Source organism: Anthonomus grandis, chromosome 5, assembly GCF_022605725.1.
Source record: "Anthonomus grandis grandis chromosome 5, icAntGran1.3, whole genome shotgun sequence".
NCBI classification, from domain to species: Eukaryota; Metazoa; Arthropoda; class Insecta; order Coleoptera; family Curculionidae; genus Anthonomus; species Anthonomus grandis.
In genome coordinates this window covers 23,979,664-24,000,244 of record NC_065550.1, presented here as the reverse complement: position 1 = coordinate 24,000,244, position 20,581 = coordinate 23,979,664, and the positions used below count along the sequence as shown (strand labels likewise).

Below are 20,581 nucleotides of genomic sequence, written 5' to 3'. Positions count from 1 at the left end.
GCTGAAACAATTTAATATGTTTTAATGTGAGTATAAAGCGTAAATTCAGCTTTCATAAAGTTAATATAAATAGGGTTATACAGTTTAAAACTTAGCACGTAATTTTTTAATAATGGGTATGACCTTCTCTTGCCCTAATAACATCTCTCATACCATTAGGCATAGATCTAATCAAGTTTACTATTGCTTCTTGTGGAATGTTAATCTACTCTTCTTTTACTACAACAATAAGCTCTCAGATCGAGTTTCGGCTATTGAGCTTATCTCATAAATATTCGATCGGCTTTAGGTCAGGACTGTATGCTGGCCACTCATAGCCCGAAAACCGAATTCTGCAATGTAATCTTGCACAATTCTTGCGGTGTGTGGCATTGGATGGTCATGCATAAAGGAAAATTCGTCTCCAATGTAGTCAACGTAAGTTACCACATGAATTGTTAAAATCTCATCGATATATTTAAAGCCGTTAAACCTCTTCTTCCGTGAATACGGTAGCCGTTAGGTATGAATTCAGAGTCGGTTCGGGCTCCTATAGAAATTGCACCCCAGATCATACAGGAACCACATTCATCCACTCCGCTCTTCAAAGCAACAATCTGCAAATCGCTCCCTCGGTCTTTAGGTACACTTTGCTTCTTCTTTCGCTACCATGGAGGCATATTTTGGTCTCATCTGAAAACAGAACAGATCCCCATTGTTCCAACGGTCAATTTAGATGTCCCGTGTAAAACGCAAGCGTGCTTGTCAATGAGCTAGAATAAGTTTTGGGTCAATCGCAGGTATTTTAGCGATCAGATTATTTTCCTGCAATCTTACTGTCCACTGACTAATAGCCACTTCTTGCATCTGACGGAGCTTTCGTTGCTGATTTAAACGGCATTAAGGTGACGATTTCTTAATATTATTGACACAATAAAGCGATCATCACGAGTGGTTGTAAATTGACTTCTGCCTGTTCCAAGTTGCCTATAAAAGGATTTAATCCCCTCATAACGTTGGCATACCCTTCGAACCGATGCGCGTGTCATATCCAATTGTGTAGCAACAGCTTGCTGACTAAGGCTGCTTTCGTGGTGTAGTATGCATTAAACTAACATACTTGAACTATTGAGATTATAAAAAACATTGCATTGATTTATGAGTTGCTACGCATATCAACGATAAGCCTTTTTGATAAATTTATACTCACATTAAACTATATTAAATTGTCTTTTAAAGAGCATATTTTTTGCAACCTGATGAATTATTTAAAGAAAAAAAAAATAGTTAAAATCCAAAGTTTACAGTGGGCCGATTTCTATGCACGCAAGTTAATATACAGAAAAAAAAAACAAATATATTCGTCAAAGAAAACAAACATCCACTATGTTGCTGAAAAATCCAAAAATTCCTGAACCGAATAAAATGCATGTCCAATCAGAAACTCTTTAGATTCAATTACAAATTTGTTGGAGTTGTACTCTTCCTTCAACATGCATTTCATTCAGATAAGTGCTGATGAGCCCCACAATATTAAACCACACTGCAAAGTAAATCATTTTTAGTATTTCTATATTAAGATTATTTCTTAACTGCCTAATTAAGAAACGTAGAGAATTTTCTCACAAACTTTATCAATATGACTCTCCCACGTTAATGTCTGATCAACATTGAGCCCAAGACACTTTGCACTTGAAGAGCTTTCTATTATTTTACCTGCTAGTATAACTAGAAGATCATAATGTATGGTAGTGTTTTTGGGAAATAGTTGCATAAATATAGTATTGCTGGTGTTTATAGTACCAGGCCATCATTCACACAATATTCATGAAATTTATTTGACACAATGTTACAGTATTCTGACAGTTTGTCAATGTTACCATTTCTTATTAAAATATTAGTATCATCCGCATACAATACTGAGCGATCCGAGGGCCCACAGAGATCCTGTAGACCACTCATAAATATAATAAAGAATAAGGGACCCAGGATTAATCCCTGTGGGGCACCTACGCTACATCCCCCTAGATTGGACCTCACCCTATCAATAACAACTTTCTGTTGCCTTCACTGCAAGTATGTTTCAACCCAGTCTAGAGCAACTCCTCTTACCCCGCAGAAGAAATTAAATAGGAACCAATAATATGATGAAAAGGTACAAATTCTGAATTAGGCATATGCCTTCGTTATCTGACTAAATTCATGGTGCAGTGTAGTCACAAATAAAGATAACTGGTACTAGTAAGGCAACGTCATTTTCGTTTGTTTTTCTAAATAATTATAAATTTCTTTTTTATTAAATGATTCATATCATACATAATCTCTTGTACATCTCAATGTTCCTTCTCAATATCACTTCTTGCTTTCTTGTAGTGTTTTTTCTTTTCTTTAGTTTTCTTGGTAGCCATCTTGCTTTGTTTTGCTTGTTGCTCCACTACTTATCTTGCAAAAAGCAATAAAAAAACAAGCAATTCGCACACTAGTTATGTATTTTGTTCTGGAATTAAATTTTTTCCATGAATAAAAATGTGTCTATATGATATTAGATATACCTATTGAGAATATGATGTCCAAAAATAAATAGATATAATTAAACAGAGATAAACATAAAATTATATTTACCTGTGTTTCCATGTTCGACTTTTTTATAAACTTTAGTAGAAGTTCCTCCTCCGCTGCCTGAACTGCGCCTGCGCGACAAAGGGGATGAATAAATCAGCTGACGCAGCGACCAACGACCGGGAAATCTCTTTTTGTTGCGTTGTGCGCTAACGCAGGGAGAAAGACCTGCCGCTCCGGCTTCTCCATTGTCCACAGAACTTCTCATTATGTACTTAGTTCTTAGGAACTATTATATTGGTGAGTGCTCAAGCTTAACGTCTATTTAGTTTGCATATCTGGAAAGTAAAAAGAAAAAGTTAGATGTGATTTTTTTACATGCAAAGAGAAATTCTATTTAAAATAGGATAGTTGATAAAAGGAAATACCAGCCATATTGTTGGGGTGCGTTCAGATATCGTTCTTGTGGTACAAAATACAAAATCAATTCAAAAACATATTGGGTGAATGTTATGACGTCACTATAGTCCGCTCAGAAATGAGAAGAGAAATCGCCCTAGGTGTTCACAGATGACCGATCCAAAATATATGGGTAATATTTAGTAGACATGTGCTTTTACGATTTGTTTTTGTTATGCATGTGTTTGTATGTAATTATGTTGTTTTGGCTTTGCGCGATTATTTATTTGAAATTCAAGATTCGATATTTCAAGATAGGATTTTTTAAACGGGGTTGCTTAATAACGAAATGGACCTACAAAACATACAAGATTATATGTCTAAGACGAGAAGGGCAATTTAATTTGGGAAGAAGAATTTTTCCAAGTTTATTTGCAAAAAAAAATTTAAGACTAGGCTTTTAAAATTAGAAATAGAGACATAAAATGTACTGACTTGTCAGTTACGCACAGGAGTTCAACATAGTGGGAAAAACATTGTCACAAATTAAAACAGAATTTAAAAACATTTAAGACTACAAATAATTCACCACTAAATGTAGAAGGATGTACAGTAGTTATAAAAAGGGGAAACGTTAATAGCTTTCCATGTTTATTTTTAAATTGTGTTAAAAGGTTTTTTCTCATTTGACCTTATTGAAAGAATTTGACATAATTTTTTTGAAACAGAAGATGCAGCATTGTTATCTCTAGAATGTCTCTTCCAAAAAATTCCCCATAGAGTAAAAGGTGTTATCAGTCAGCAACCTCTTGAAGGTTCCAAAGAGCCCCCAAGCTTTTGATATAGAGATTTCTGGCTGACATTAGTCGAGGAAGGCGAAGGAACATTTTATTCTTGCTCTGCAAATTTGATTCTCAACTGCCTGAAAGAAATTAAATTATTCTTCCAAGTAACTGAACTGGAAACTTTTGTTTCTGTCTAAGAGTTCCTCAACAAAACAAAAAAACATTTAAAGAGTTGAGTTGCAGTCTGATTTTCCCTTTGCTCACTGTGAAATGATTGCATGCTCACTGTGAGATAATTGAATGCACTTGACTGCCTGGAACTAATTAAATTATTATCCCAGGCAGTTGAGTTTATTTCTCTCTTTGCTGATTGTAAAATAATTGAATGATCAATGTGAGATAATTATTAGGAATTAATTAAATTATTCTCCCCGGCAGTTGAGTCTATTTCTCTCTTTGCTTTTTGAAAAATGATTGAATTCACTCAACAGCCTGGAAGCAATTAAATTATTCGTCCAGGAGTATTCAAGAAGAAAAAAACGTATATGAATAATCAGAACAGTTCAAGCAGTTTGAACGTAATTCAAACTCTCCGCTTGTACCCTAAGAAGACAGAACTGTACAGAAATATCTATGGCATCAGACAATAGAAGCCTTTTTTAATGATTTTCGATATAGACTTGCGTGCAAAGAAATATATTATTTAGGTTATATATTATTTTAGGTGATAAATTATATACAATGGACATAGAATTATAATGTGGCTAATAAAAATGGCAATATTGCTCGTTTTCCATTATGTTTTGAATTTTCACAACGATAATTATGTACTTGAACTCATGAAAACTTGAATAAAAAAAATTAGATTAGCTTAGCAATAATATAAATGACAGAAATGACAAATGGCATTTTGCGTTCAGGAATTTCAGGAAATATTTACCCTGGACTGATATTAAGTTAGTTTACCCGGCTTAAGCTAACCATCATTATTTCGTTTCTCTGTTATCTTGCGTGATATCTGACGAATAAACGTATAATTAAGTTCCTTAGAATGTGCACTTGTCCTAATATCTTTAATAGCTTTAAAAAATTGTAAGTACCTTTGTGAGTAACATTTTAATAATAAAAGCATGTAATATTATAGCTTTAACAAATTGCTTTATATTTGGTAAAATAACGGTTCTAAAATTATTTGAAGTTAAGTGGTGACAAATATTTTAATTTCATCAAACAATTCAGGGGTAGTTTTTTTTTTGTGGTTGACCAGAAATTATTGCTATTTTAATTTTAGCTAACAAAATTCCCAATCATATCCTCGTACCGTAGGAATTGTAACAGGTAATCTTGTTAGTGAGTGAGGAAGCAACGGATGCAGCTATAGAAGCTATAGCGGTTTCATCTACACAATATGGATACCTGAAGGCGTCAAACGTTTTTAAGCTGCCAAAAAGTACATTGGAAAGAAGAGTTAAAAATGTAAATAAAGTTGTTCAAGGTTTAAGAATAGGCCTCCATAGCTGATAAATAACTCCTCCAGAAAATGAACGTGATTTGGTCTCGTATATAAAAAATTGCTATTTGGCTTGAGTACAAGTACTGTGAGATTATTAGTTGACCAACAGTCAACTTACAAGAAATATATAAATTTATCTTAATATAAAATTAATTAACATAATAAAAAAAATACTGTAAAACTCGTATGGGTCTTACGATTTTTTTTCTCGGCAAAATCCTTCAACTGACTGCACGACACTGGCCACTGACTTATCATATTAATGATATTATATCAACCTTTAAGCCGAATTTTACCACCGTACTGTATTTGAGGCGATATTATTATATTTAATTTTTTGTAAAACCGACCTGTTTTATCATTTTGTTCCGCATAGCAAAAAAGAAAGACTCATTCTATATTTATAGTCCTTTTGAAAAAATACTGAGACATTTCGCTTCTACGGAAAAAGAAATAGGATATAACAGAATCATCATTTTAACTTAGAACATCTTCTACAGGAGGCGTTCAACCACCACAACTGGCATGTATCAACACTTTTTCATTAAAACATTCGAGTGGGAGGGATACGTAGAGCCTATACAGATCTTCCAAGGTCCTTTAATAATGCGTAAGTTATACCCTCCTTTTAAGGACCTACCTAATTAGAGTGGTATCTTTTGTAGCTGAATTCAGTCATATTTCTGCAATTCTTAGTGTAGTTTCCACTGTCAAACTGGCAGGGATACCTAGACCATCTGGTAGTTTAAGTAAGGAGAGAATGGTGAGACCTTCACATTTAACGTCATGTAAATTTGGTAGTTTCAGTGCCAATCGAAATAATTTATTTACGCGCCACTTAAAACACTCGTAAAATAAATACATAAATAGTATGTTAATAAAAATTACAAAGGTATTTAACGATACGCAAAATGCTTGTAGTATCAGTGAATTACCGAGTAATAAAGATTATTTTGAATTCTAAGAGACGTAGATGTCAGGCAGTGGAAATTAAAACAAATATAAAGCAATAAAAGATATAACAACAACTAATTCTTGCACACTATATCAAAAACATAAAATGAATTGCGATTAGTTTACCTAATGTTATTATCAAATACGTCAATTACAGTAAAAAATGTGTTGACTTTGGACGTAATTGTTCAAATTTACGAACTCCACTGGTCCGGAATCATATAAGCAGTATGAAAAAAAAAATAACATTAAAACAATTTGTTGATATTTACCTGTTTAAAAAGATACCTTTAAAACAACACTATGAAACATTAAGGAAAACTATATAAGCAACCACTCACTTTCAATTTGTAATAGGGACTAAATGATAATTCTCGACCATTAATAAAGTTTAACATTCTTCGAAGAACCAGGTACTCTGCGATTCAATACGATCCACTATAAAATTCAAATTATTGTATGCTATTTCCTGGTATAAATTTGGTGAATGTGTCCGCCATGTAAGAATTGTAAATTGCCTATTTTACCTGATTTACCTACCGAGAAAAAAAGGTTGGAAACACCAAATTCTTATTAGTCCGTTTTGCTAAAGGGCAAATGAGGACCAATTTAAGAAAAAAATTAAAAGTGTGGTTTGAATAAAGTTTGAATCTAGATGGAAACCATTTCTTCATTTGAAATGGGGGTCAAGTAATACGTTATTATAAGGGGCTTTTAATTCTCTATACTCTAGAAACAATCGATAATGCTTAGGTTTTGATCACTCTTTTTATAATTAAAGAGACATCAAATCATTAGGTTTATCTTATCAAAAGCAGCTAATAAGACAACATGGAGACCATCAAGATTGTTTAAATTATACCTATATTTTTTTAGCAGAATAATGAAAATATTAAAAAACACACTTAGTGGATGTTAAGTTTAACAAAACTGTTATGATTAACGATATTAGTTGATTAAAATAAAATAGTCAAAAAACAATCGATTACCGTCTCTTTTTTTATCCTTAAATTGAAAAGAGATAACAAGCCCTCAAATAGGACAAAATGGCAGCCACCATAATCAAAACGTTGGCGCAGTATTAAATGTTGCTAACTTGCAGGAAATTTCCTGTTTACTTACTAAAATTTTCTGAAATATTTTAATTTTAAAGCGTTAAATTTAAGATTTATTTTTGGCATCTCCTTATACTGTAACAGTGCTATAAGAAGTAACTGTATATATTTGTCTAACAAAGCTAACTGTAATTTCAGTGCTTTGACCATTCAAACTAATCTTTTATCGATCCAATTTATTTGGCCGCTTATATAAAATATGAGAGACTAATAAAGTAGCCTTCACGCAATGCTGCACGTCATGTGTTAATTTAACACAATATTAGGCAACTTTCCCATATAATCTATCTAAATATTATGGTCTATATTTAGCAGAGAAAATAACATTGTTATTATTATAACGGCTTGAAAACATTAGAGTGGTAAACACATCAAAAATGTTCTGCAGAGAGCGGCTTAATATTTATGTATATAAGAAGTTTGTTTGTTGGATGTAAGCTACGGGTATGTAAAAGGTAAAATACAAATAATAATATCAAATGACTGGAAAATCCCTTGTCGATAAAATTCTCATTAACTCACCTCAAAGACATTAATACTAACACCGAACACGTTTTTATTATACATTAATGAGGATATGTATGGGAAAATGTAACTATGTATCTGCATTTTAAAAATTATTCGGTCAATAATTAAAATATGAGTAGTCAGTCTAATGGTCTATTTCCAAACTCAGCTATTACTTTTGCCCAATAGCAATACTCATTTGTAGTTTTTTTCATTGAAAAAAATTGTTAGTTCATCTGCGTAATGATGTTTCCAATTTAATTCTTACAGAAGAATGCCAAAAGAGGCAAGGTTCTTCTTAGAGGGTGAAGTAATAGGAGGGATCTTGGACAAACCCAGAGAATACGTCAGAAGGAAAGTCACAGAAGTTTGTCACAGTTTAAAATATTATTACATACAATCATCAAAAAAATACAGCTATAATCTACTAAAACAACATATTAAAGGAAAAATAAACTATATTGACCAACTATATTGGTATGCACATGCACATGTATTTAGAATCCCTATTATTATAATCTATACTAAAAAAAAGTTATTTTCAAATATAAAAGGGATTTATGTATGTATATTAGTTTTGTTTAGGGATATACACCAAGAAAATATTTTTATGTATATTAATTTTGTTTGAAGTTAAAAAGATTAATTTATTAATGGGATGAAAAATAAAAGATTAAAAATAAAATATTACTAAAGGTTATCAGAATGTTTTCAATCATCTAGCCTTCTTTAATTTTGGTTAATCCACTTTTAAAACCATATACATCCAAATAATATAGATGCATATCTCGTTGTCTACATTTAGTGAATTACTGCTATTACATATATCAACTTTCACTCTGATCTTTACCGGTTTTCCAAATTTGGAAATTGTTGGAATTGTCTCTTTAGTTAATAGAAAGTGCCAATGGCTATTAAGTTATAATCACATTTTGATTTATTATTCTGCCTTAATTTTACAGCTGTTTAGATTTTCTTAAATAGTGACCACACTACATCACGATCATATTGGCAACGTCGATGAAATCATCTCTACTAATCTTTGACAGACATTCATTTATGAATATTTAAGGTGAGTAAAAATCAAGCGAGCTACAATTAAATATAAGTAAAAGCACAAGGCGACGTTGCCTACGTTCCTTCAATTTCTAAAAAGTTTTGATTATAATTATATATTAAAGCAATCTGTTTTGAATTAATTATACAGTAATCATTAAATTTTTATATTAAACTTTCCGTTGGTAGTGATGGCTATGAACATTCATTGATGGATATTAAAAGTAGGGAAAATCCAAACGAGAAAAAGGCGACGTCGCGAGTATACTTCAATTTCTAGAAAATTCCAATTATTTTACTGGTAACATATTTTGTTTTTTGTCTAAATTTTACGTATATCTAAATTTTATTTTCTAATTCTTTGATACAGACACGGCAAAGTCAAAGATTTGACCTGAAGGATAAAAATTTAAATAAGGGTTCATTTGACCATATCGGCAACGTCGACGATATTCTCGGTTTCAAGCTTTAACAAGGAAAAAACATTGAGCTTATTGAGAGGTTAAATAATGTAAATATCGATGATAACGATTACCGAAATCAAAATTTCCGTTATTTTCCAAAATATTCAAATGAGACCTAAAATTTAAAAAAAAGTGTCGAGAAGGGGTGCGGGGCATCGCTACACAAAGGAAAGAGCATTAAACATAAGCTTTATAACATAACTAATATCTTAAAATTCCCTTCCACAAACGCTTGCTACCAATAATTCACCACGCGATAACTAGACCAAGAAACCCAACCTCAGTCCCATCACCAAGCACCTATCAAAAAGAGAGAACTAGAGCTAGCTCTAGTCAAATTAAAAAAGACTAAAAAAAGGAAATTACTTTATACGCCATCAGATCTTAGTCGTTATATGATCACAATTCAATCAGACGGAAAAAATATTTCAGACTTGCACTATACCGATTAAAGCAAAATCCTCTTCAAAATGGGCATTAAAGGTGTCACTGACATCAGGAAATCGGCCTACAACCAGGTCTGCGTATATCTAAACTCTATTAAGGAAGCGGACCGGACAGCAAGTAAACCTCTTTGCGCAAATAATATTTCACATACCCCAAAGAATTCTATCAATAAAAGATATAGTGAGGGACGTCGGCTTTCTGATAAACGCTGTGGATTTTATATATGAAGCTGAAGGTAATGTGAAAGTAATAGAGGGCCGAAGGATGACAGTTAGGACCCAAAATAAAGAAGGAATGGCAGAGTACAAGTAAATGTGCCTCCCTTTACTGGACAGACAATTCTCAAGGAAATAAGGCTGTACAATCTAAAATACAATGTCAAAATCTATGTCCCACATGACCTATAGTGTCACAATTGCCTGAGGTTTGGGCATGTCAGTAGTGCAAAACAAAGATCCCCAGATGCTCAAGATGCGGAGAACCCCTTAACCTTCAGGAGACCAAAGCAATATAGATCAATGCAATAACCCTATCGAATGCTTCTATTGCCAAGATGGTTGATCAACTTGCCAAATACAGAAAGTGCCCCGAATTTCAGCGTTAGAGAAAACATCTCATATTTCGAAGTAGACAAACTGCTACCAGCCCCTTACAAGACAATAATACCAACCTTCAGCAGGGTAAACAAAAGAAGGAAATGAAGATTTCCCTCCATTGAACCAAACACGGCACAGACTAAACAACAGCCAAAAATGTTCATTCTATAACGAAGCTAGGGACCCATTCAGTAGTCAACAATAAACAATAGAACAACAAACAATAGACAATAGAACAATAGTACACAATAGAACCCAGTCCACATCAAGAAAAAGTCCTTTACCCGTCTCACCAGAAACTAGAAAGCTTCAGGAACACAGAAAGGGTCTCTTTCCTGCTACAGCGAGAACGAAAATCGATAAAGACTGAGAAGTAACCAAACCAGAGACTATCACAGAAACAGCTCCCAATGCAAAAGTAAGCACAGTTAACAGAGCCCCAGGCAGAGTAACAAGAAAAAAATACAGAATTCTTTGACCCGGCCGAATTAAGTAATAATTTAAAGGGAGGAGAAGAATTGAATGAAGACAGCTCAATAGATTTAGTGGAAGGCGAACAGTCGAAGGCATGTAAAACACCCTCAAAGTGGCTAAGAGATAATCAGCTTGATACGAGGGAGGAGTAAGGGGCTCCAAAAACCCAGTTCCTTATAAAAAATAACTAAGCAAAAAGTTAACAAGGAATGAATAAGTTAAACCAAGAAATGAATAAGTAGAAATTGCATCGAAGAAAACTCACATTAATCCATTGGAGTATAAGGAGTCTAAATGCTAATAAGGGCACATTAGTTGCCCGTATTAACAAATACCTTTGTCTCTATTCCTGAAGATAGACAAGATACTAGCCATCTTTCTTAAACGGTCAATATCTTTTAGAAAGATAGAACTCAATAATATTCAAAAAGCAGCCAACTTGCAGATCCTTGTAGTTGAAATTAATGAAATGTGTATATATATTATTTATAATCCTCCTAGATAACGTTCATTTAACAATTTATAATAAAATAAGTATTAGAGATCTTAACCACACAGCTTGGAGATCAGGCTGGGTTAATCAGAATGGTGAAACAATTACAGAATTTCTAGACTAGAGCGAAAAGGTTTACCTAAATTACGAAAACCAACAAGAAGCAAGTCAGACTCACCAATTAGCGCCCCAGATCTCGCCTTATGTAGCCTTATGAGGCGCTTCAGACGTATTGGACAATTATGTTGCATTAATGAGATAACAGCCCTGGTCCGAAGAAAACTTAGGGAAAAGAAGAAAAAAGGCTGAATAGATTACTGCGAAAAACTCTCTCCAGATAATAGCAGCAACAAAATATGGAGGGAGATTAGAACCTTCTCAAACTCGCAAAAAGTCAGAACACACACAAAAACCTATCAACCAAAATCATTTATCCAAAAGCTAAGCAAACCCTTCGAATTGGATGAACTTAAGCAATTTTTATCAAACAAGAAAGACACATTATCCGGGCTAGATCAGATCACTTAGTTCATGCTGCAAAATCTGCCTATACAAACAAAATATCACATCTTACCATTTTCCAACAGCATCCTAAATAATCCTTAAAACACTATCCCAAAAGATTTCACAACTCAAATCATATCCCCCATAGTAAAACAGGGCAAGGAACCAGAGGAAGTGAAAAGCTTGACTGGATGCGTGTCAAAGACCTTTGGGAATGATAAAGGCTAGACTGGAATGGAAAATAGAGAAACGGGAGAAAATCGACCTACTGCAAATGAGTTTTACAAAAGGACGGGGACCAATGAGTACAACTTGCATTCAAATAGAAAGAGGCTGTCCAAGAACATGGTCTCAATATTGGTTCTCCTGGATAATAAAGGGGCATACGAATATGTCAATCTGAATACTTTATTCCAGAAACTACATCAAATCGCAATTCTCCAGGATCTTGTAATCCTGATTTAAACTAATGGCAGAAAGATCGATGTACGTGAAAGATCCTACCACGACATCTATAATTAATTATTACGAAGCCTTTAATAATCATCCAGAGTTATGGAAAAAATCTCCACCCATAGTAGAGGTCTTTGACCTCATATCCAGCGGTATCAATAAAACAAGACAGAGCTGAACACTCCCTTGCTTTCTTTACAGCCCAGACGTCCAAATCAAGAAAGTAACATTTTTTACTATGTAATTAGGAAAAGAAATCAACAATAACAGGGAGTTTATAAACACTGCAAGAGCCAAATGGAGCCAGGATTCAGTATTACAGATGGATCAGTTGGACCAGACGGAGCAGTGCTAGGTAGTATTAAAGAAAGAATATCAAACGGACGCCGAATTTGCTCAGCTGAATTATGGGCCACCTACAGAGCCATAGAGACCTTCAAAAACTCGGAATACAGTATTTATGGTAACAAAAAGGCAGATCAGCTGGCCAACAAGGAAGTAGCATGGCAAAAATCTGGGAAATGTGGAAAGAACAATTTCAAAATCAAGGCAAGACTAAGGAAGTGGAATACGCAAAAGCTCTCACCAGTCCACTAAAGAAGCCACGGTTCTATCACTCACTCACTGCCTAAACAGAAAAGAAATCACAACATTGAATGGGATTAGATTAGATCAAGGGGCTAACTCCGTTCATTTACACCTAATAAAGAAGTACAATCTATGAGTTTGGGAAGGTGGGTATATTGCAGCATATATTCTTCGAGTATCAGACACATCACAGAACTATAGACCCTGCACCCTAGAATCTATATTACTACACTTTATTTATACTAATTAACCCACAATACAAAATTTCCAGATACTAGAAAGCCAGAAACCCCCTCTAATACTGTACACATCGTGGAAGAGGGGTCAAGTATGAAAAGGATATGCCTGAGATACGATCAAACGATAAAAAAAAATAGAGCGAATTTGCCTAAGTAACTTCGATTTCTAGAAACTTCCAATTATTTTTATGTTATTGCCTTACCTAATTACTTTATCTATTTCCTAAAATTTTCTTCGATATTTTTTCATTCATTTTAAGCAATTTAGTCTGTGTTTGAATGTCTCGAGCTTCACTCTGGATAATTTTACTGCCAATCTTAACATTAATAGTAGCCCACGACTTTAAAAACTGCCACACACTGGTTTTACTAATTTTATAATTTTACCTATTGTGAATCGGTCAATTTTAAAAGACCTTGCTAACGTTTATACAGTATTAAAAAAATTACATCATTTTAAATCTGTTAAATCTCAATGTATAGAAGGTCAGTTACGATTATTCACTTAAGTCGTCGTTTTAAAGAACCAAGAGGTGATTGCAGTGATTACGTGATCATATAAAACTTCTAGTCCTATACTATGTATGAAATGCATGCAAGACAATTTGAATAATTTGATGCATTTTGCTTCATTCGAACTTTTGGATGTTTTGGTATTTTTAGGCCACTAACTTTACATAAGGGCTAGATAAAAAAAAACTCAAAGTAATCAATAAATGGAAAAAATGTATATGGTAACTCATAAGTTTCATAACTCAATAATCAGTTTCTGATCGTGAATAAGATAATATAATTTCGGATATTGCTGAATCACTAATTTATAAGTCTTAGGAAAAAACCGTATATTCAACTGATTATAAATAGCCCACCATTTCGGCAAATAGGATGCCTAGGCAACCAAAACACATAAAATAACTCATTAAAATGTGATAAAAACATTCTTTTCTGTTAACGCGTTTTTAAAAAAATACAGATAAATTTAATCTGGGATAACAGGTTAAGAGAAAAAAATGTACATATTTTTGTAATTTTCACTCTAACCAAACCTATTTCTAAACTCAAACTATGAGCTTTCACGAAAATATTGCACTCGTAATACTTACAACACTTCATTAAGGCAAAAAAAATAGCATAAAATCACGATGCCTTGCACAAAAAATGCAAGAATTTCAATGCGTCACTACGAATTTCCCAAAGCTGGCTGCTATATAAAACCGTTGAAAATAAACAAGTTTTACTTAAATAAACGGAAAGAACACACCGTTTAATTATCGTTCTGCGTCAACTCGTGAATCACTTGGATTTTCAACAAAAGAATGCATAAAAAAACATTTACAAACACAATATAACCTAGAATATTTCTATAAAGAATAACGGAAAATTCATATGGAGAGCAAAAAGGTTTACACTATAGATCATCTAGATAAACGTCGCGACGTATATGGAGTAAACTAATATTTTTTCAGCATTTTTATATTTTTAGTAGTTAAACATGAAGAAATTTGGGTCAGCTAACACAGAAATATAAAACCTCACCTTGAATGTATTACAGCGAAAAATATTATTAAAAGGTGGTTTTATTTGGGACTCGATTGCAATATCAAATTTTATTCGCTGCTTCACAACATTGATATTTTTGAAATATCAAACTTTTTATTTGCTTCGACTAGTGAGTAATCATCCAGAGTAATAATCCAAAATGTACAGAAGTACAGTATTTTAACGGAACAAAAAGTTTAATATTGAGCAGCGTTTTCTACAAATGCTGGAAAGATTTAAACATGTCCAAGTGAGCATTTTACTTTAGACTTTGTATGTACAGAAAGCTGAGGAACAGATGTGGTCTTCTAAGTGAGCACTGGCTTTAGATTTAAATATCTACAGCAGTACTCACAGATTTTGGTGCAACAAAAAGCCTAATATTGGGCAAAGTATTCTCTATAAATGTTGTTCAAAGTTCAAACCAGTTCAAGCAAATATTAAAAAAAATGAGACTTTCTATGTAAAACAGTCCAAAGAACTGGCACAACCTTTGAAGTAAGCATTCGTATTAAAGTCCAAAATATAAAAAAATCTTACAGAAATTTATTATAACAAAATGTATAATATTGAACAAAGTGTTACTCTTAAATATTGTTGAAGGTTCAAATCAGTCCAAGGAACGAATATTATATCCAAAGTAACTCACTTTGGAAAAATCTTTAAAACTAATTCTAGTACTGTAATCGAGCCAAAACTATATTATTGAGCAAAATATACCCTACAAATGTTGTTTCCGGTTCAAATTAGTCCAACATCATTTTAGGAATATCAGACTTTTTTTTTTTAAGTTATATAAGTCCGAGGAACAGATATTCCAAATGAGCACACCATTTAAAGTGCAACCTATACAAAAGTCGGATTAAAAAAAGTAGAATATGGATTAAAAAGCTTTTTACTTCACAGTTCTATAAATGTTACTAACGGTTCAGACCAGATGACGCAAATATTTTTATATTGAATATTTTATGCGATTTATAAAGGTGTCCCAGGATCAGTCATGATTTTCAACGTCAACACTGACTTTAAAGACTAATATATAAAAAACTTGCAAAATAAAAGCACGTTGCAGATCTACCATTGCTGGCTTCCAAGCTTATGCCCAAGAACGTTTTTGGTATAACCAGGACTCACGAATCATTATAAGAATCATCACCTGGACCCTCACCTTTATTATAATTTGACTTTATCCTTATACATTTATTCGTTATAATTACCACAATTTATATATATGTTTTAAACAATGTTTGTCATATATTTATTTATACCCACTGTTAATATCTGCCATGTAAAACCATACGATAAATAAAAAACAAACTAATCATAAATCTAAAAAACTATTCGAATTGTGTTTTTTTTATTATCAAACTGAAATAATAATATCAAACTGTATCATGAACATATGTGCATAACTGATTTTTTTAGTACAATCGTGGATATTATATAAAAATAGAATCTTTTACTGATACGGTGCTATCAATAATATATGTTTAATCTGCCATAATTTATTATACCTGTAATATAAAAAATCAATAACAATAAATGACTAAAAAACCTGTATATAAACGCATTTCAGATGCAGTTAAACCACAAACATTATACGATTCCACCGCGATTAAAGAATATTTTATTTTATATTAAGTCCTTTAATAGACTTTGTACATTACTATGACATTTATTAAAAAATATTATTTATTGACAAGCTATAGGTACATAAAAACAATTATAAAATTACATAACTTTCTTGTAATACTGTATGGCTTTGTGATGATATGGATTTCTTATACAACAGTAATGTTAGTGAAAGTTGCTCCGCTAACCGATATAGTTATGGCAAACTAAAGCCTAGTGTGTATATTCGTGCGAGATGTATTTAGATCGTTAAGATTTAGCGAGACATTCAAAAGAAAAACCGTATTGGCGTACTATTTGCCGTTGCAATGATTTCCAATTATATGATTCTAAATCTGTCGTCAATGCTTATTTTAGGATTTACTGACTTCGCAAAGACTTTCGACAGGGTTAGCCAATGCATTTTATTGCAGCTGCTGCTGAAATAACTATGGTGACATGATGAGTTGAATTGGGAAATTTATATTAAAATTGACCTTATTGGGTTTATTCAACGGGAGGTGTTTAAAATAAATCTCTGGAAAAACGCAGTTTAGGTCGCCAAAGTTACTGCTATATGAGGGTATTGATATGTTATTTAATACTAAACAAATTATAAATTATTCTCCTTTATTTTGTTTTTAATTATCTACCTTCAACAAAATATGATCCATTGTTCCTTTGTTTAGGTGACATTGACATATAACAATCTGTAATACTTATATTTTTATGCTGCAGTAATAGTAAACATATTGACTTTATTATCTTTTGTTCATTAAAGTTTTTGACGTTATATTTTATTTATTTTAGTCATTCTATGTAATGTTAACTAAAAATTGTAACCTGAGGTTCTTTGATTTTAATGAGTTTTGATTTACACCTATCAGGCACCAAATAAAAAGGATTTTTTAACCATTGTTACATTGTTATATACATTTTTGGGAAAATTGATAAATTGGTAAAAAGTACTTTTAAGTACGCACCAAAGTACAGTTTTCTCACTTTATTTTCAATTTTCGTTAACACTTCATGAGAAATTAATTTTAAAAAAAATTCATTCAATCTAGAAAGATGTCAATCTAGAATGTTCAAAGTAGAACTATAATTCCCGACCAAAGAGTCTGCCCTAATCCATTTATAAAAGGTCCTTTAAAAACACAAATAATTATTATATAAATTCGACTTTTCGACAGTTTTTACGCTCGCTAAATTCTATATTATCGCCATACATCCCTCCCAAATAATAATATCTAATTGCCTCATGGCCTTCTGTATTGAAATTTTAAACAATCAACACATTATTAATATATAAGAACAAATTATTGTTTTGGATCTTGAATTCTAGATTATTGCCTTCTCAATAAATCTCAATAACGTCAAATTGACTTTGAGTGTTCCCATAGCAAATTACAATTTGGCAAAACAAATTGCCTTAATAATTGTCTTATAACAAATTGTCTTAAAAATATAATTTAAAAAATAGATTGAATACAATTAAATAAAAATTAATTTTAATTAATTGACAAAGTTCTAAAAATAACCATTTGACCTACAACATTCTCCATTCGAGTTTTTGGGTGGAAAAAAATATAAAGCAAAAGACATTATTACAAAATAAATTATTTTTTCGTGAATTTTTTCCCTCTGGACTTTAAGACTAGAAGATTTCTTTGAAAAAAATACTATAAAATGTCCAATTAACTTATGTTCTTCCCTTTCATTAAAGTTTAGTTTTTAAACTTAAACCTTAATTCTTTACTATACTAGTTAACTTACCGATTTAAATTCAAGGCAGTACTTAAGTCACGCACTTAGATACATACCAAAGGATTTCCGCAATAATTATATTTTTTTTTACAAGAGTGACCAACAGTCCATATCAATTAAAGCAATCAGAATTATTTTGTAAATTAACATGGGATTTATAATGAAGAACATCTTATTGAGGTACGTTTCTTATTCACACTCACCTTTACAATAACAACACTCCACCACTTAAAAAAAGAAAAAAAAAACTATTCAAAATTATCATCTATTGTTCGCCCCTTTGTCAACTCGAGCATTAATTATTATTGAAAAAACTTACAATGAATGCGTAACACGAGTAAAGCCATGCATATGTAATGCAGGCAGCGACTCGGCTTAATAATCAAATTCAAGAAATTCAAACGAATGGTATTGCGTCGATGCGTCTAATAAGACTGATTAGCGTATGTAAAAATAATTATTAATATTCATGGTCTTATCTTGATTTGTTCAAGTTAATGTCCCATTAACGTTGATTGTTTTTGTATTTTAAATTGTTGATAAGATTGTGATTTGATAACACAGGAAGTTGGGGCACTTCATAGGGGATTTATGGCATCTATCTTTTATAAACATTTTACCTTATTAGACAAACAGATAAAGAGGTTCAATGTGATATAAGCAGTATTTTCATTGCAAGAAGGTTCCAAATAAGACCTGAATTAATTATTTCTTGCTAAAGTTACTTTATGCACTCTTTCTCTTTATGATCCTCAAAATCTTCCTCTTATTCAATGAGTTTAGTAGACATGATTTAACGATATACTTCTCTTTTTACCTATTCCCTTTTACCCAATATTTTCAATTTAAACTTTATTCTCTGAAATTCTATTTTGCTCTGGTTTCATTTTCTAGATTTTTTAGTAAAATAAAAGTATACACTTTTCAAATATAAAAACTTCTATAAGATAAATTAAAAAAGATAAAAGAAAGAGATTTAAGAAATAATCTCTAAGATTAAGATTTATAAATTTTATTGTGCTATTACCTCAAAAAATACTTAACACTAATGTGGACACTACACTCACTAAGATGCTCTATAGTTTATAATTTGTACTAATTTTTCAACTTAAAATTTTTATCACATGGAGTGAACCGAATGGAATAATATTTGCTACTGAAAAACAATTCGATTTGCTGCATAAAAGCAAAGAAAATTGTTACATAAACACATAAGAAAACCTACCTATGTTAACATTGAATATCATTTGAATAATTTGTCGTTACATGATCGCGTAAAAATAGTACCAGCCGATTTACTTATACTTATATAAACAATTTTAACCTTAATAGAGTATAATGACTTACTTTTAAAAAACGAAAAATGAAATAGGCATAATTAACAATAAATTTAATTGCTCACAACTATTAAACCAATTAATAATTGTATATTGATTGATTGACGCAAAAGGCTTAAGTATTTTCAGGTGCCTTTAATGTCCTGTTTTGCTTTAATATTATTTTTGGAGCAAAGGTCTTAACCTTAATGAAAGCTAATTAGAAATTTAAAAAAAAAATCATTCCTTTTTTCACACTATTAACTAAAAAAGCTATTTTAATAATTATCTAGTTTATTTGTTTCGAGGAAGATTAAATAATTTGTATGCCCTTTAGATACTTTAGAGGAGAAGACATGAAAAGCTCAGTAATTACAATATATATAAAGTCAAAAGAGTGTGGTAAGATTTATCCAATTTTATCATTGGATTTTATAAAATTTGAGAGAATTCATTGAATTGACAATTTTTTTCTGAATTAATCATTTTATTTCTTCTGCACGTCATGAAATGAAAAAATGTATATTCAAAAAAAAAAAAGAGATTTATTTAGTTGTCAGTACTCTCAAATTTTATAAATTTATAGATTTTAAATCTAACTATTTAAATTTAATAAAATTATTTTTGATATTTGGTAAGTTGTATTAAATTTTTTTATGTTTTAGTAAACAATCTAATTATGTGTATGAAATGGAACTACCAGCAGAGGAATGCAAAGTGGGTAATGCATATCTTAAAGAAGCTGGCAATTGTTCTTAAGGAACAGTGTAATGAGCTTAATCTAATATAGATATTTACAATTGATAATAATAGGACTTTCATTAATTTACCTACCTGATCTTAATACACTGAATGCTTCTATCAAAATCACTACTGCGTTTAGTAACCTCTAGCAAAACTTCCAAACCTATATCGCCTTAATTATTATGACATTAACATTTAAGCATCTACCAACTAAAACAGCAATTAATATTACATTTGTGATTAGTAAATCAGGAACGTGATTTGATAAAACTTTTACTTTTATTTAAATGTATTCAATATTTTTAAATCGCGGTTCAATTTATAATCAAGTCGGCTTTAGGTTTTAGTATAGAAAGTAAAAGGTTCGCGTAGCATTATTTATTAGAGCAGTTAGTAAATGGTAATAAGAATCGTCTACTAAATATAGTTGTAATTTGATGAGTAAACTAGAAAATTATTTGAACAAATATTTATTTTAA

At 31.6% G+C, this 20,581-nt stretch overlaps 1 protein-coding gene and 1 long non-coding RNA gene across 5 annotated transcripts in view; one reads left to right on the top strand and one right to left on the bottom strand.

Moving 5' to 3' along the window:
- LOC126735887 (E3 ubiquitin-protein ligase RNF19A-like) overlaps positions 1 to 19,224 on the bottom strand; it is a 60,547-nt gene extending 41,323 nt beyond the window's left edge. The window contains exons 1-2 of one of the 4 annotated variants that reach the window (XM_050439985.1): positions 19,070 to 19,224; positions 2,602 to 2,876 (exon numbers count right to left, since the gene is read on the bottom strand). In XM_050439985.1, the coding sequence (XP_050295942.1) occupies positions 2,602 to 2,806 (205 nt within the window). In that variant the 5' untranslated portion in view covers positions 2,807 to 2,876; positions 19,070 to 19,224. Of the gene's footprint in view, positions 1 to 2,601; positions 2,877 to 18,051; positions 18,072 to 18,245; positions 18,448 to 19,069 lie in introns of those variants that run through there. The other 3 variants (XM_050439988.1, XM_050439987.1, XM_050439989.1) reach the window with 3 other exon arrangements.
- Positions 7,238 to 20,318, top strand: LOC126735890 (uncharacterized). Its single transcript, XR_007660536.1, has 3 exons — positions 7,238 to 7,759; positions 8,774 to 8,883; positions 20,024 to 20,318. It is a non-coding gene; the product is annotated as an uncharacterized LOC126735890 (long non-coding RNA).
- Positions 20,319 to 20,581: the final 263 nt, after the last annotated feature.